Consider the following 17,251-nt stretch of genomic DNA (forward strand, 5'->3'; position numbering starts at 1 on the left):
TATTCATTAAGTCTGAAATACTATTTTGAGTGAAAATGGATGAGAGTTGTGTCATCAGATGTTTTCAGATTATAGGTTGGACAAGGTCATTGGCAATGTCCTTTTTATCACGGAAACTCCATGTTTCTACCTCCAGCCTGTGTGTGCCTCCTTCTTGGTTCTTTTTCACTTACAAGCTTTGTAACCTTTCTGTGCTTCAGGTTTTCTCATTTGTAAAATAGGGAATAATAATAGTCCCTATCTCATCAGAATTTTGTGAAGATCAAATGAGTTAATAAATGTACAGCGTTTAGACTAGTGCTCGGTAAACTTTAGTCTTCCTCCCCTCCCCTACCCATTTCCTTTTCCTGCTCCCCTTTGCCCCTCTCTGTCTCCCAGCCCTCCATCCTGCCTTCTTCTCTTTGTCCTGTACTCCTTCCCCCTTCATTGTCATCATTCAGATATGATGCTAATGATTGTCTTCGTATTAGAAAATTTCTAAAAAAGTTTTCTGTGGTGGTTGTGGTGTGTTTAAGGATGAGGATTACTTGCCAACCTAATCCTTTAAGAAGATTCAGCTGGCAGTATTTGGAATTGGTCAGCATCACCAGGAGACCAGGTAGGGGAGGCTATAATAGTCCATGTGAGAGGCAGTAGGAGTCTCAAATGGGGTAGAGAGAGAGAATAAAAAAGAAAATGTTCATGGGAGAAACACTGTAGGTTTGAGTTCAGAGATTTTATACAGGAATGAGAGAGATGTCAGGCCTAGGTGCTGAGAGTATGGTGGTCCTCCAGATAGGGCTGTTGGGAGGAGGAGCTGATTTGGTAAGATTCAAAAACGCTTTTATCTAGGGAAGTGAGTTTTATTTTTGAAATGCTGAGTTTTACACAATGATGAATCATACAAATTCACATGTCCTGCAGATAGTTGAAAATGTGAATGCATGGCATATTTAGCAGTGAGTGGACCAGTTTAGTTGGATTGGAAGTGCATGTAGTTTACTTTCTTCAAGCTTAATCCAGTATTTGATTGGTCTAATCTTATTGTTTTTGAAGGATCTGTTTGTTTCCTTCTGGGAAAGAAGTATGTTTGTTGTATAGCAGGAGTGTCACTTTGGGGACATTACCCCATATTCTGTCATTTAGAGAGATTCAGACAAGTCTATGCAGTTTCTTTTTATTAAACAGGTTTTTTTTTTTTTTTTTTCTTGTTTTTCTTCTCTTACTGTTCTGATTGAAGATCAGGGAAAACATTAGATATTTGAAGATGGACATTGTTTTATTGCCACTTATATTTAATATGCCCTACATACTTCAGCCAACATTCATCATGTCCTGACTTCCCTAGATATTTTGCTGACATGGAAGTGCAGTGGTATTCAGAGAGGAGCTGGCATAGCGGAGTCAAATACCAGTTTTACTTGTCTTATAAAGCCATAACCATGATATTGCTGAATAAATGAAACTATCAAATAAGAGGTGGCAATAAGATTACAGTACTGCAGAAATCCTGGGGGCAGAATAAAATTGTCTATTTACTAAGCATAACTATTTGATAAAACTGTTTGATGTTATGCCTTCTTCCTTCTCTTTTTCTAAATGGCTTTGACCCATATTTTTAACACTGTATTCTCTACTTGCCAGCTTTATAAAGTGGGTTGTTGAATTCTACTGCTCCCGTGTATATTTCTATCTTATCTTCCTCTGCCCATTCATCGTTCTTTCCGGAGATCTCAGGTAGGTGCTCACTTAGGTAGGAAGGGAATGAGTGGAAATTAGGTAATGGGCATGCTATTTCTCAGAGATACCTTGGAGCAGACCAGTAGCTCTTCTGGCTGGGAGATTATGAAGTGACATTTCTTTATCACCCTTCTTATTTATTTATTTATAAGAGATGAGGTTTTGCCATATTGCTCAGGCTGGTCTCGAACTCCTGAGCTCAAGCGATCCGCCTACCTGGGCTTCCCAAAGTGCTAGGATTACAGGCATGAGCTACCCCTACCAGCCAATTACCCACTTTTAAAACCCCAGATATCTTTGGTTTTATTTCTTTTCTTCCCAGACTGAAGGGAGCTATTGGTACTCAGTGAGATGTGGCCTCTGAAGCTGGAGAGGTGTTTGTCAGGGCTCAAATGTAAGCTGCTTATTAATAATGAACTTTGAGTGGGTATGTGCTATAGGGATTCAAGGGTGTATTTGTCTACAAAACAGTCATATCTTCATTTTATGGAATGACTTTTTTCTCCCCTTTCTCTCCTTCTCTGTCCCCTTCCCTACCTCCCTTGTTTCTTTCATGAAGCATCTCTACTAATGTTGTTTATGGGTGTCCTTTGGTTTCATTCTAACCATGCATCCTTTTGAGTTCTTAAAATAAGACTAAGTCCATATATCAATCTTCATTGTTTTCTTTCCACTTCCTCCTCTCATGAGGAAGAATGATTAGGATTCATTAATGCACAGTCATTGTTCCCATGAGTTCTTGATTGTTGTATCTCCAGTATCTAGAAAATGCTCTCAACTCTCAGTTGTATTTACAATCACAGACCTGTACATACTCTGAATGCTCCTTAAATATGAACTAAAACTTGTTAGAGAGATTTGTTTAGGAGAGTATTCTTTTTGCTTTATTTGCTGTAAGTTCCATACCTGCTCATTCATGAGTCTGATTTTTTGGGGTCATGCCTTTATGTTGCCATATAACCACAGCTGTGCTGGTGGGTTGTCAAATGGTATAGACAATTGGCTCTCACAGCCTGGAGTAAGGATGCCCTGCCCCAAGACGCTGCAGCTCTTGACAACCCTTGGTTTTCTCGTCACTCCACACTAGTTACCAAAGCCTGGCTAGGGATGTCGAAGGATTTGTATTTTCCTCTGTTTTCAGACTATATTATGAATTCTGGGAAAGTCTCTAGCCACTGTTTTGATTCTCTGGTGGTTTTCTTGGTGGCAGGACTTGTTAAACAGAGAATGGGCTTTAAATTGTTAATCAGTGTAAACGGATTTAAAAAATCAATTTCAGTCATTTTTAGAACTACATAAGTTTAAGGGGGAAGTGAAAAATAGTGAAGAAGGTGGGAGAGAGATTTAGTAAATCTATAAAGCATGTGTGCCACCTCAAATGTTTCCAATTATCGAGGCTTCCAAAACAGAATCTCCTGTCTACGGATGCAGCTTGGTTATGTGAGAAGTGCCTCCTAGCTATATATGAAGAACAAAAATGGGGACAAAAATATCGATGATCCAGATTCACAGGAATTCAACCAGTGGAGACTGGAGAATAAAAAACACTGGGTGGGAAGAGTATGGGGGGACTCCTTGAAGATGCCATCACACTAGCTTTTGGAAGTTCCCTGTTACTTTCTATGACTTTTTCCTTGGAGACCTGGTTGGAAAATAGTAACTTAATGAAAGATATTTGCACATTGCTCATTGTCTCTAGATCTCTCTCAACTATAATTTTTGCCCTTACCCTTTAGAGATTTCTTTTGTCAGCTTACAAAAGCCAAATCTGTCTCAAGTCTGAAATGGTCCTGCTTGAAAGAACATGGATGTTAGACATCTTAGTGTGAACTTGTAGGGAAGATCTAAAGAGAGCCTTGCTTTGGGCCTGTTCACCATTGAGCATTTTTCCTACTTGCTAACTGTCTTTTGGGATAGGTAGCCCATGTCCTCCATATATATGAGCAAAGAAACTAATAATCTGAAGAAAATAGTTTTTCAGTCTTCTGAGCTTTCTACCCTGTTATTGAATCCTGTAGTGACCTTCCTTTCTCGTTTCTAACCTAGTTGCAAAGAAAGATATCAGCACCCTGTAGCTTCCCTTCTAGATCAGCCCCACGGTAAAACATCCCCTGCATAGCTGATAATAAGTGAGATCAGCCACGTGGTATGTTAGGAATCAGGATCGGAACTCTGTCGCCTTCGAACCTCCATCCTAGCTCTTCTGAGAATGCCTGTAATTGTGGGGAAAGTATAGTCCATGTGTAAAGGGAGTAGGGGCAGTTTTCCAGCATTAAGACATTAGAGTTTTTGAGGGTCATGTGTGACAGAGGCCTAGGATACATGCCTGATGTATCTATGATACATGAAAAGCCATGAGGTGCCTTTTGTGCTTAGTTTATAAAATTTTATCATAGGGCCTTGAAGTTACCATAAAGAATATGTAATAAATATATGTGTATGCATGCATGCAGGCATCTGCATGAAATATATGCTTCTACTATCGATGAAGTAGTAGTTCCCCTTGAAGTCCTGCAATTTTAGTTACCTATGATCAACCACAGTCTGAAAATATTAAATGGAAAATTCTAGAAATAAACAACTCATAAGTTTTAAATTGTGTGCCTTTCTGAGGAGCCCCATTCAGTGATGAGATAGATATCTCACCTTCCAGCCTAGGCTATGAATCATCGCTTTCTCCACTGTATCCAGATTGTATACACTACCCACATCTTAGTCTCTTAGTAGCCATCTCAGTAATTAGATGGACTGGCTATGGATGCTTGCATATTGTTATGATTGTTCTATTTTATTAGTAGCTATTGTTGTTAATCTCTTACTGTGCTAAATTGTAGGTTAAACTTTATTATAGATATGTATGTATAGGAAAGAAATACAGAGTTCAGTACTATATGCAGTTTCAGGCGTTTACTTGGAGGGGTCTTGGAGCATATATTTCTTGCGAATAAGGAGGGACTACTGTATTATGGATATTCTACCCTATTAATTGTATTTCATTTCTTTCCTTTACCTGTGACTAAAATATATTGCAGGCTCACTTCTTTATGGGTTTACTTTATTCTGAATATGTGCCCACATGTGTTTACCTTAAGGAAAATATTCGGCTTTTCTGATCTCCATGGTTGCCTCAGAGACTGATAAAATGTAGATAGTTTTTAAGTGAAAAATATTTTCAAAGAGCTAGATAAAAATCTATGAAACAGAGCCACTGAGTTATCTGCATCCTTTTCAGCTGGAGAATGAAGGGGAGGGTGTGTGTGTGGGTATAATAGTGTTATTCCCTGTACCCACTCTCGTGATACTGTTGAGGTCAGAACGTGATACCCCACAGGGTGACATTTTGACATGCCGAGAGGTCTCTAATTTTGTCTGCCTCACCCAGCTACCCACCGTCTCCCACAGCGCAGGGAGGGACTCTTTCTGGAATTTCCTATTTGACTAAGATAGCTTCTTTCCAACAGAAATGCAATTGTCTTAAGTCCCCTTTCTAGACATCTCACCAGCTCTCCCTGCCTCTTCATGGTTTGACTCTATGGAAAGTTAGCAGTGGTTGGTGTTTGGTGTCAAATGGAAACAATTTTTTTTTTTTTTAGACAGTCTCTGTCACCCAGTCTGAAGTGCAGTGTTGTGACCACGGCTCACTGCAGCCTTGATCTCCTGGACTCAAGAGATCCTCCTGCCTCGCCCTCCCAAAGTATTGGGATTATAGGCGTGAGCCACCACAACAGCCAAAACAATTCAACTTAAAGCACTTGGGGCAGAAGCTGGATGCAGTGGCTCATGCCTGTAATCTCAGCACTTTGGGAGGCCAAGGTGAGAGGATCACTTGGGCCCAGGAGTTTGCAACCGTCCTGGGCAATATAGCAAGACTCTGTCTCTACAGTAAAAATTAAAAAATGAGCCAAGCATGGTGGCATGTGCCTGTAGTCCTAGCTACTCGGAGGCTGGGGTAGGAGGATCCCTTAAGCCCAGGAGTTTGAGGCTGTAGTAACTATGATCATACCACTGCACTGTAGCCTGAGTGACAGGGCATGACCCTGTCCCTTTTACATATATTAAAAAAGAAAAAGCAACTAAGGCAGATCAAAGGCATATGTACTCAGAGGGGTAGTCTGGCTTGGGGTGTCAGAGCACCATAGGAGAGGAATGCAAAAAGGAAGGAAGGGAGTGAGGGATGGAGGAGAAAAGAGAGGGGAGGGGAGGGGAAGGGAGGGGAGAGAAGAGGAGAGAAATCTAATTATTTTGGAAATATAGCACTGGAACATTATTTTCCTAGCCAAGTTTTCCCAGCATGTAATCAAGGACGATAACTTTCTGCATGCTTTCCCAGCTTTTGTCTTCCTCCTTTCAATTATCTGGGACTTCAATTTAAAAAGAGAATGAAAGGGAGGGAGAGAAAGTGGAATTAGCCTAGATCCATGTACTTGACTGTCTCATTCATTTCTTTGGGCTGCTAATGAAAGGTCAGGAGATTTTCTCCTGGCTAAAGATGGCTTAGAACCTGACACTACTGAGTTGATCAGTTGCCCAGTAAGAAAAGAGAACATTAAATTGTATGCTGTGACATTATGCTGCTTTAGACAAATTTATAAATCCTGCTTTCTTGAGTGTATCAGTAATTCTACTCCAATTATACATGTCTGGCCTGAATGGATAATTCACAATCGGCATCTAAAAAGGGACCTAACAGCCTTGGAAGTCTAACAGTAAGCCATCACTCTCCATATCAGCTGGAAACACAAAGAGAATTAGTGCTAGGACTGAAATGCTTCTCCAAACTAAAAGAGATGTTTAGGGTTCTATTGAAAGTCAACAGTTTCCATTAGGCATGATCAGGTGGTTCCTGATATAAACAAACACAAGTGACATGGGTCTCACAGGCAGGCTTGCTCAAAAGATAGACGAGCAGTTGACATCTTCCCCTCTGGTTAATTTCCACAGCAAGCAGGTTGTAATATAAGCTCAAACTTAGCCACTATAAGATAGTAGTAAAACCGTAGGGTCCATTATTATGCCAACATGGAGAAAATGTGTTCCATACCCATACAAGAGAACAGGAATCCGAGGGGGTAAAATTTCAATTGTAGTAGGCCTTAATTGTTTGATTATATTTTTACCTGCCTTCCTACCTCTACCAATATTGGAAGTAACAATATATTGACAATTAATAATTGTCTAAAACTTTCCAGTTTACTTCACAATGTGTGTTTGTGTTAATTTTGAAACCACTTAAGCTATAGAAAAGTTGCACATAACTGTACAAAGAGCATACCTTTCAGCTATTTAAGAGCAACTGGCCGATCTATTGTACCTCTCCTCAGATAATTTATTGTGCATTTTCTGTGAGGCAGGACATTTTCCTGCATACTCAAAAAAAATTAGAACTCAGATATTAACACATTGCTACCATCTAATCCACAAACCTACTCAAATTTTGCCAACTGTTCTAATGGAATACTTCAAGAAAACGATCTAGTTCAGAATCAGGTGTTGCATTTAGAGGTCATGTCACTCTAGTCTGGAATAGTTCTTCAGTCTTTCTTTGACCATTATGGCCTTGACACTTTTGAAGAGTACAGGTCAGTTATTTTGGTTTGTGTGATGTTTCTTCATGACCATAAAGTTAAGCACTGATTCATCATGTATTGATGATGGTAATCTTGATCATTTGATTTGGGTGGTGTCTACCAGGCTTCTCCACTGTAAAGGTATTATTTTACTCTTTGTAATTAATAGATATTTTGTGAGCAGACACTTTGAACTATATAGTTTTCACCTCTCATTAAACTCCCAAGTTATTCATTTATTTGTTTATATTACAATGAATTCATGGAATCTCATTTTATTCAAACAGTTATAACCCACTACTACTGTTCTTTGACACTCAAATTGTTCCCGGTTTGGCCAGTAGGAGCCAGGACTTCTGTGTCCTTTGGACATGTCTCCTGTCTTTTTTTGAGCACTTCCCTGTTTTCTAGTACAACATGTTCCAGGCTTATCTTGTACTGTCTTCCCCAGATCTGAAATTAGCCATTTATCTAAGGAGCCCACATTTCCATCTATATTTATTTTTATATGTTTATTTCTAAATCTATCTATATCTATTGAAAACCATGTGTGGCAGTCATGAAAATGTGCCTCCTGGATCTCCAACTGCAGGAAGCATAATAGACTGACAGCCCAGCTGCTGTGCTTTGAAATCAATCACTGCTACTTCAGCCAAGGCTATGCTTCCCACCAGCTGCTCCCAGCCAATAGTGGAGCGCAACAGAGATACTAAGGCAGGCCTATTGCTGAGGGACATAGGGTTCCTCTGATGGACAATTTTGACTTCTTATCAAGCTTTGACAAAACTCTTTGGAACAGGCCCATAGCTCAGATGTTCCCTGTCTAACTTTCCTTCATTCTCTCCCTTCTGCACAGGGGTTTGACCTGCACTGCAGTCTGATGGCTCTTCCCAGGCCTCCTGGGGTTCCCTTCCCACCTTCCTTGAGATGAGTTTTCTCCAGTTAATCTCTTGCACATCTAATCCTTCTTGGCACGTGCTTCTTGTAGAACCTGAACCAACATACCATGAGTTCACACAAATACCTAAAATCCCAATCCACCACTACAGGGTTCATTCTAGTTTTCTTCCTTTCCATATTTGTAAATACCTACTCTGACAGTGAGAAACCTGGTTTATCCTTAGTACTTTCACTGGTAGGATTGATATTCCTTAGTGTAACCAATCTTGTAACACTGATGTCACCCCTCCCAAGTGGACACTCAGTCTTTAATGCCTGGCTATGGAGCCACCTTCCATGTAGATGTTTGTACCTAGCTTGGACTCTGATACCTTGTGTGAGTGATCATCCTTACCTTCCTATGAGGCTCTGACACACCAAGCCAGACTACCCTATACTTTGTGCAGAATACTGTGCTTGGAACTGGGATATACAGCAAGAAAAGCATGGCCCCTGCCCTCACAAAGTGTATCACTCACCAAGGAAGATAAACAATGAATGAATAATTGCCATATACTGTGATGATGTATCACATGGGGAACCCACCAAGAAGAGAACACATGTGATTCTCATATGCATGGCATGTAGTAAATACCCAATAATGATGGTTGTTATCATTTCATGTATTTTTACTCTCATTACCACTAAGCACCAGCATCACAACTGTTCCTCCAGGAGAAATCTATAATTAGGGGATAAGAAGCTAAGAGAACATGGCTTAGATGCTGAGCTTTAAAGGAAAGAGAGAAGAAAGTTAGTGGGCAGGGTGTGGAGTGATTTGGGAATCTAAGGCCTCAGGAACTCCATATGGCAGGTCTTAACTGGTTTGTAGACATTTGCTGATAGGATAAAGAGGGCAAGGACAAGGAAAAGTAGAGAAAGTGCCCTTGGTTTTTCCTGGCCAGGCAGATACTCAGTAATTCTGTGAATTGATTTGAGCAGAATTAACTGGGGTGGATCATTAAACATTTGTGTTCTTTCTTTTTATATCAAAGCTTGTTTTGTGAATTTTTCCTTGCCTGCTCTGCCATTCCCACTTTCTCCTCCAAACCCCATGTATTGACTGTAAAATGTCAATGCTCAGTAATTCAAAATGCAGTAACAAATATTTCTTTGTTCTCTTGGCATTTAAAACAGCCAGGACATTTCAAACTATCAAAAGCGGAGTTGTCCCCCATGCCACTCCCCAGCCTTCTTACTAGCTCTTTGATGGGTAGAGCCTCTTTCGTTCCCTGCTAGGGCCCGTTGGTGACAACCTTAGTTAAATCCTCACCATGTATCAACATCTACATCTGCTGATTTGAGGCTGTTGCCTTCGCCATGCTGCCAAACACAACTCTGTGATAATGACAGCATTTGCCAGCACGCTTATGCAGTGACTCAGGAGACAGGGTGACCAGCAAAGCAGCCTCTTTGTGGGAGTGGATTTTGAGAAGTGCTAATTCCATGGCAGTTTGGAGATATTAATACCGTGCTGGCAGTAGATAAACAGACATCAGAGGGGCATATAATGAGAAGATAATCAGCCACCGCATCTTTTCCTCCTTGCTCTACCAACACATTTATTTTTTTCTTCTTTTAAAAAACAAAAAAAAACATGTTCTGCTGGGTTTTGACGAATAGAGCCGTTAAATTGCGTAAACATGCACAGATACTGGTTGGTTCAGCTCCCAGCATCCCCACGGTATGACTTTCTAAGAACGACCGGTGTGTTAGGAGTTAACCACATTTTCAAACAATACTCAGTCATAGCATATGGCACGATAGCCTATTGCTTACCATAGCCTCTCCCTAAAGGGCAGCAAACCAGATGGTTTGAGTAGGGCCTTTGGTATAATTATGACAGACACAAAGAAAGACATAACCACCATTCTCCCTCAATAATATCATGCCTCTTGTTTTCCAGTATTTGCTATAGTTAATTATACTTAATTTTTGAAAATTTGTTTTTGCAGTTTGATTGTTCATAACAAAGTTCCCTTTCCAGATTGGGGAGGAACCATTCAAATATATATCATTAAGTGACTGCATATCATTTCCCATTTGTCTTTCTCTAGTTAGTAGATGCAGGCCACATAGAGTGACATCTCTCATTCCCAAGTGTGAGCAATATTCTTATTCTGGCAAAAAAAAAAAAAGATTTGTTGCATTTGAGCATTACTTTGCATTAGAGTCTAACCTGAGATTTTTTGTAGCTCCCATGGAGTATTGCACCAAAACTGGTCATCTCAGATTTTATACTTTTTACTTTCTTTGTTCCCCATCTTGATTTGCTTTTTTCTTTCTTTTTTGAGATAGAGCCTCATTCTGTTACCCAAGCTGCAGTGTAGTGGTGTGATCACAGCTCACAGGAACCTCAAACTCCTGATCCTCCTTCCTCAGCATTCCAAGTAGCTGGAACTATAGGCATGCACCACCACAATCGGCTAGTTTTTAAATTTTTATTATGGAGATGGGGTCTCATTTTGTTGTCCAGGCTGCTCACAAACTCCTGGGCTTAAGTGATCCTAGTGCCTGGGCCTCCCAAAGAGTTGGGATCATAGGCATGACCCACAGCGCAAAGAATTTCCTTTCTAATAGAATGCCTCCCTCCTGTCTGCCCCTTCTCTCTTCATTCATAGTCTTGTCTTTTCCAAGCCCACTTTGGGTAGAAGATCCACTCTCAGGAGTTCTTGTAAGAGAAACACTTTGTTATGTAAAACCAATGTTTCTAACGTTGCCAAACTAAAAGAAGACATTTTCTGGTTGTTCTGTCGGCTAGAAAGATTCTGAGAAATTTAGGTCATGCTTTTATATGTTCCGTTTTTTCTCTATGTGCCTAATATTTTATAGCAGACTTGAGGGCAGTGGCTTGTTTATAACATTCTGTAAATAGCCTGGTGCAATGTGGGCTTTTTACAGATTTTTTTTTTTTTTTTTGCTAGTTTTTAATATATGGATTGATATAGCATCTGACTGTACTAACCAGAAAAATGCTGAGCTAGGGAACTTTGTTATTTAACCTTTTATTTGGATTTCTAGCTTAGCAACTCATTGGTCTTGAAACCTTGGCTTCTCCCTTCCTCTGCCAGAATGCGTTAAGACCTCCAGGTGCTAACTGTTATTATTTCTGTTGACTGAGCCCCTTATGCACTTCTAGTGCTCACTGACCTATCTTTTCTGTTGCAGAAACATTGCTGAGGCTCTTGTCAGCAAAGGTCTAGCCACAGTGATCAGATACCGGCAGGATGATGACCAGAGATCATCACACTATGATGAACTGCTTGCTGCAGAGGCCAGGTAAGACCAAACATTACTAAACACATGGGAACCCACATCCTCACTTTTTTCTTTCCCAATTTTGTGCCTATACCTGAGCAGAATGTGTTGGAAAATAATATGCTGAGAAAGCGTGTATGATTATTCCAGATTTTCCCCATGAAACGAAGGACACACTTTGAACTTGCTGTCTAATTTTGGTTAAGTGCACTTGGTCTTCCATTTTAAAAAACATGTAAAATAGGTATATATTAGATATGATCTCCCTATGTAGCTGTATAAAAGAAAGCATGAACGAGTACACTATAGCAGATATGTTTATCATTATTCCGGGACTAACAGTGAAGCCATACTTATGTGTGTAGTACATTTGCCTCTGTTTCTTACCTCCAAAGGCCTCTACTCCTAGCCCCTCCCATTTACCACCTCTAGACCTTTTGTCATGTACAAAGGAAATGAAAACATTTATTAGGAAATGAGTTTTAGTTTCAAACACTTCTGAACAGCTGGCAGGAGACCATTTGAGAAGCCCTGTGACATTTTACTTTTGTCCTTCATCCCTGTGGCTGGTTGCCCCAAGGACAGGCATGCTGCTCAGCAGTATTTCTGGCCATTGACATCCCTCAAGGCTGTTACTCAGGGAGTCTTTTGTCACTGGGTGGTGTGGTAGTTGAGTGATTCCCAGACTTCTTGGGAAACAGAGCAAGAACTGAGCTACTTATTGCTGAACTGACTTGGATAGCTCAGCAGACTGCTTGGACTCAACCAAAATATATCCATTGTTTAAACGTGATTTCAGAGGCCTGCCTCACTCAGCAGTTTTTCCATAGCCTCTAGGATCCATTTAGTTCTAGGAGTTTGATAATTGTCAGGTTATTTTCTACAGTTAGAGGAGGAATGATTCTGGGCACATGTTATCTAATCTCAGCTTCAGATTTTGTCGTTGAGATCACTTCTCTTGCTCTTTGGCCCATAACATTGCCCTGATATGTGACATTTACCTCTAACACCGTGTCACATCCTGATGGATAGAGCATCTGTAGAATGTCACACAGAATGTCAGCTGAGAAATCAGTCTGTCAGGCTGCTGTGGCTTTTGGATTCTTTCTTGTGGGCTTTTCCCAGTAGACCCTGTCAAGGACCTCATTCTTAAGTACAAAGAGTCCAGTGAAAATACTCACATCTTTGGTTGTTTAAGGCTCATTAATAGTCATTTAAAATATGTAGTTCGTGATTGGTGTTTTCTCACAAACCTCCTTACTTTCTTCTCTCCCTGCCTATATTATCAGTAAGCAAGGCAGTCCCAAAGAACTCGTGATGAGAAATGTGACTTCACGTTTCTTGGTTCTGGTTTTGTTTGGTTTTGTTTTGTTTTTAATTTTTTTAATTTTGCCTTTTGTGAGTATAAACAGGTGTATGTATTTATGGGTTACATGAGATATTTTGGTACAGGCATGCAATGCGTAATAATCACATTATGAAAAATGGGGCATCTGTCCTCTCAAGTATTTATCCTTCATGTTACAAACAATCCAGTTATACTCTTAGTTATTTTTTAATGTACAATTAAATTATTATTGACTATAGTGACCCTGCTGTGCAATCAAATACTAGGTCTTATTTATTATTTCAAGCTCTCTCTCTATATATATAGATAGATAGATAGATAGATAGATAGATAGATAGATAGATAGATTTTTTTTTTTTTTGTACCCATTATCCATCCCTACCTCACCTCCACCCTCTCACTACCCCTCCCAGCCTTTGGTAACCTCTCTACTCTGTGTCTCCATGAGTTCAATTGTTTTGATTTTTAGATCCCACATGTAAGTCAGAACATGCAATGTTTTGTCTCTCGGTCCCTGGCTTATTTCACTTGGCAGTATGACCTCCAGTTCCATCCACGTTGTTGCAAATGACAGGATCTCATTCTTTTTTAATGGCTGAATAGTACTCCATTGTGTATAAGTACCACAGTTTCTTTATCCATTCATCTGTTGATGGACACTTAGGTTACTTCCAAGTTTTGGCTGTTGTGAACAGGGCTGCAGCAAACATGGGAGTACAGATATCTCTTCGATATACTAATTTCCCTTTTTTAGGTGGTATATACCCAGCAGTGTGATTGCTGGATCATATGGTAGCTCTATTTTTAGTTTCTTGAGGATCCTCCAAATTTTTCCCCATAGTGGTTGTACTAATTTGTATTCCTACCAGCAGTGTACGAGGGCTCCCTTTTCTCCACATCCTCGCCAGAATTTATTGCCTGTCTTTTGGATATAAGCCATTTTAACTGGGGTGAGATGATATCTCATTGTAGTTTTGATTTGCATTTCTCTGATGATCAGTGATGTTGAACACCTTTTCACATGCCCGTTTGCCATTTTTATGTCTTCTTTTGAGAAATGTCTATTCAAATATTTTGCCCGTTATTTTAATTGGATTATTAAACTTGGTACTGTTTGATCATCCAGCTCCAGTAGGAAACGGAACACTTACTAAACTATCCGTGGGATTTGAGGGGTGGGTCCATGCTGGGCTTATTCAGCCCAATCTGATGGTAACTTGAAGAACAGGTTATGCATTTCCAGAGTAGCAGGAGCCCTCAGCAGTATAATGGAATGTATAGTTGTATTTTCCACGCAGGCTTCACACTGCCACCAGTGAATATGTAATTCTGACAGGCAGGTAAGCATGAAAATAATTTGCAGGGCTGCTCTGGAAAGTGAGGCTGGAATAAGCTCTTTTATTATGCTGTTAGAAATAGCCATGTTGTGCTATAATACTTGATGAGTATTCATAGATAGTGAAATTTTTTAAGTTTTAGGTTTTAAGATGAAAACAGCCTTTTTAGTCCAGTGCTTATTTTGTGCAGAAGTAATGTAACAAGATGCTTGCTTGCTAAGGCAGTGAGCTGCCTAGAGATAATTGTGTTGAGCAATTGCCTTCAGACTGGATGGTGAGAAAATTGGCTTCAGGGTCATTGCACTGTTGCAGGTTGAGTAAACGGAGAGAATTAACCACTTCCCTATGCCCATGAGGTATTGCCATAAGGAAATACAGGCCTCATACAGAATGGGAAGAAATACTCAGCATGAACTGTGAGTGAATTTTTGTTTGGAGCAGTTTTGTCAGTGAGCCCCAGGATGCTAGCCTAGTGCCATCTTCTCGATGCTAACCCCCAGGAGGGTGAAGTCAGATTCAAGAAAGATCAGAATGCTTGCTAGATAGGAATGGTAGTTTTGTAGCCATTAAAAAAGATTTTCAGTGCAGAATCCCCATCCTTATGTTTCTGGTGTTTTGTTTTGGTGACTGTGGTTGTTTTGAGACAGGGTTTTGCTCCGTGTCCAGGCAGGAATGCAGTGGCACAATCATGACTCACTGCAGCCTCCCTTTCTTGAAAATGGTGAAGTTGACCACTTTTCAAGACCACCTCTGTCCTGACCCTGGCTTATTTGAGTTTGCCTTTAGTTTGAAGCACCTCGTTCTCCTGTGACACATTCCCTGTGTTCCCTTAGCATTCTTCTCGCCTCTCTCACGTTACAGCCTATCAGAGCTCTTTCACATGCGGCTTCTGCCCCTTCTCCAGCCAGGTATTGAATATTATCTGAGTTTAGGGTTGTTTTCCCCTAGATAGATTAGCTGTATTTTTTCTAGCTGAACTCTGCTTTGAGATTTTATACTCCTGTCAATGCATTTTTCTCTACCTCCCAGCTTCGTGTCCTCTGCAGATCTCATTAGTGAGTTGTTTACTCCTTTTCTGGGTCCTGAATAAAACCCCTAAAGAAGAATGGCTTTGGTGTTGACCCCCAGGTCTCTCACTGCACAGACTGTCACTTAACTGTCTTTTGTTTATCATCCTTCAGCCACTTCTTAATCTTCAGCGATTATGTACTGAGCCAAGCCAGTCTGAATTAATTTCTCAAGCAAAATTTCTTAAGGCACTGTATTTAATGCTTTGGCAAAGGCCAGATTCATAACATATGCCGCATTCATATCAGTCATTCGTTCTGACACTCTTTAGGTAAATAATAGACGGGTCAGGTGGCAAGGCATCATTCTGCTCTGTCCCTCCCCACCAAGATGTCAATTCCGACAGACTTCTTTGACCCTGGTTATTGCTGGTGATATCGGCAGTGGTACAGAGTGCTCTTCTGTTGACTTTGCTTTCCAGTGCACTGCTTGGCCATTAGTACTTTCAGAGAAACATTGTAAGCTTTGGGGAAAGGGCAGCCCGTTAAACTTGTCTGACTTAGGTCAGCACTGCTGCCTGCCTAGAAGTTGATGAGCTTTCTCAGGGCTCTGAAGCCCCTACTTCCTCTGCAAAGGGATATGATCTGCCAGCCTTTCTCATATCATTTCATGGGCACTCAGGGAGTGATGCGGTAGGCACTCATTGGGAGACCAAATGAGACAGAGGGGAAAGAAGAATACCAATTTGCAGTTTGCCTGTTGCTTTCAAGCATATCTACCTGCCTGTATAGAAACAAACTCTACCACATCAGCAGCTCTGTTCAGTTAGCTGACCCTTCAGGGCTCCTTTATTCAGGTGCCTCTCTGTTCTGGGAAACCCTCATTATGTCTTAAATATGTGACCCATCTAGAGGAAGCCACATCTTTTTTGTTTAAAGGGTAAATAAACCTCACATTCCCAAAAGGCGGCCTTTTGGCCTTCCTTTCCAGCTCCGTTGTCTATCATCAGCTGCCCCCTCCCTCATTACTTTGTGTCCTAGCAAGATAAGGTTTTGGCGTTTTCTCATATACTCTCAGGCCTTGTTTATCTCGTAGGCTTTGTTGAAAAGCCCTTGATGTTGTCCTACAGTTCTGAGAGTTCCAGTGTGTGTATCTTCTGTTTTTTGTTTTTTCACCCCACTCAGAATTTAGGTGCAGCTGACCCACAGTTTCTCTGTGACACTCCTGAACTTGGTCTCACTTTTTAGAAGCATCATATGGACTCCTTAGAGTGTGAAACATTATTTCTGTTCTGCATGATCCTGTTTGATTCCCATATTGACTTTCTGCATTTCCAGTTCCTCTTTTTGTTTTAGTGTTTCTCGGTTAGCTGGCCTGCTGCATATGCCTAGTCTTGACGAGTCTTCCTAACTTTAGGCAGAACTTTTAACTTCTTCAGGGAATATTTCTTATATCCTTCTGCGGTATTTCCAAGATAGTGAGTCATTACCGGGACCCTTTTTACTTTCTGAAGTGTCATAAAAATCTTTCATATGCTCTATTTTATGTATTTGGTGTAACACATCCAAGTTTTTATTTTGGAGAGGCCAGAATGTGAATTTCGTCATCATGCTAGATGTCTTCCAAGTGGAGCTTTTGTTGAGCGTGTTATGGACACTGAATATGAGTTGGTAATGTTTAGAGTCTGATCAAAGCGTGGCTGTGTGCTGTGTTTTCTTTAGACATGGGGGATATCATCTATGTACATCTTCTGATGCTACCAGTAGCTTTATTTTAAAATGTAATATTTTAAGAATTCCTAGAAATTGTTAGAATCTGGCTCTTTGCAGGAAAACACAGAAGTTATGTTAGTTCAGAAGTTGGGGCTTTATTCCTTTAAGGTATCTTTTAATTCTAAGACTTGCAATTTCAAGATCCGATGTATATATTCAGAAAAGAAATTGATGCTCCGGCTTGACTGTAGGAAAGCAATTGTATTGAACAACCTAGTGTCTGAGCAGATTTAAATGAATTTAGATTCATTCTGGTCATACATAATGAGGTTAGGGTTATCTCAGGAGAAGAGAAAAGGGCAG

At 40.4% G+C, this 17,251-nt stretch overlaps 1 protein-coding gene across 1 annotated transcript in view; it reads left to right on the forward strand.

Annotated features, from left to right (window-relative positions):
- Positions 1-17,251, forward strand: part of SND1 (staphylococcal nuclease and tudor domain containing 1) — a 437,130-nt gene that overhangs the window by 225,028 nt on the left and 194,851 nt on the right. Inside the window, exon 13 of the mRNA XM_025379159.1 lies at positions 11,394-11,504. Coding sequence (XP_025234944.1) covers positions 11,394-11,504 — 111 coding nt within the window. The remainder of the gene's footprint in view (positions 1-11,393; positions 11,505-17,251) is intronic.

Source organism: Theropithecus gelada, chromosome 3 (assembly GCF_003255815.1).
Source record: "Theropithecus gelada isolate Dixy chromosome 3, Tgel_1.0, whole genome shotgun sequence".
Taxonomy (NCBI): Eukaryota; Metazoa; Chordata; class Mammalia; order Primates; family Cercopithecidae; genus Theropithecus; species Theropithecus gelada.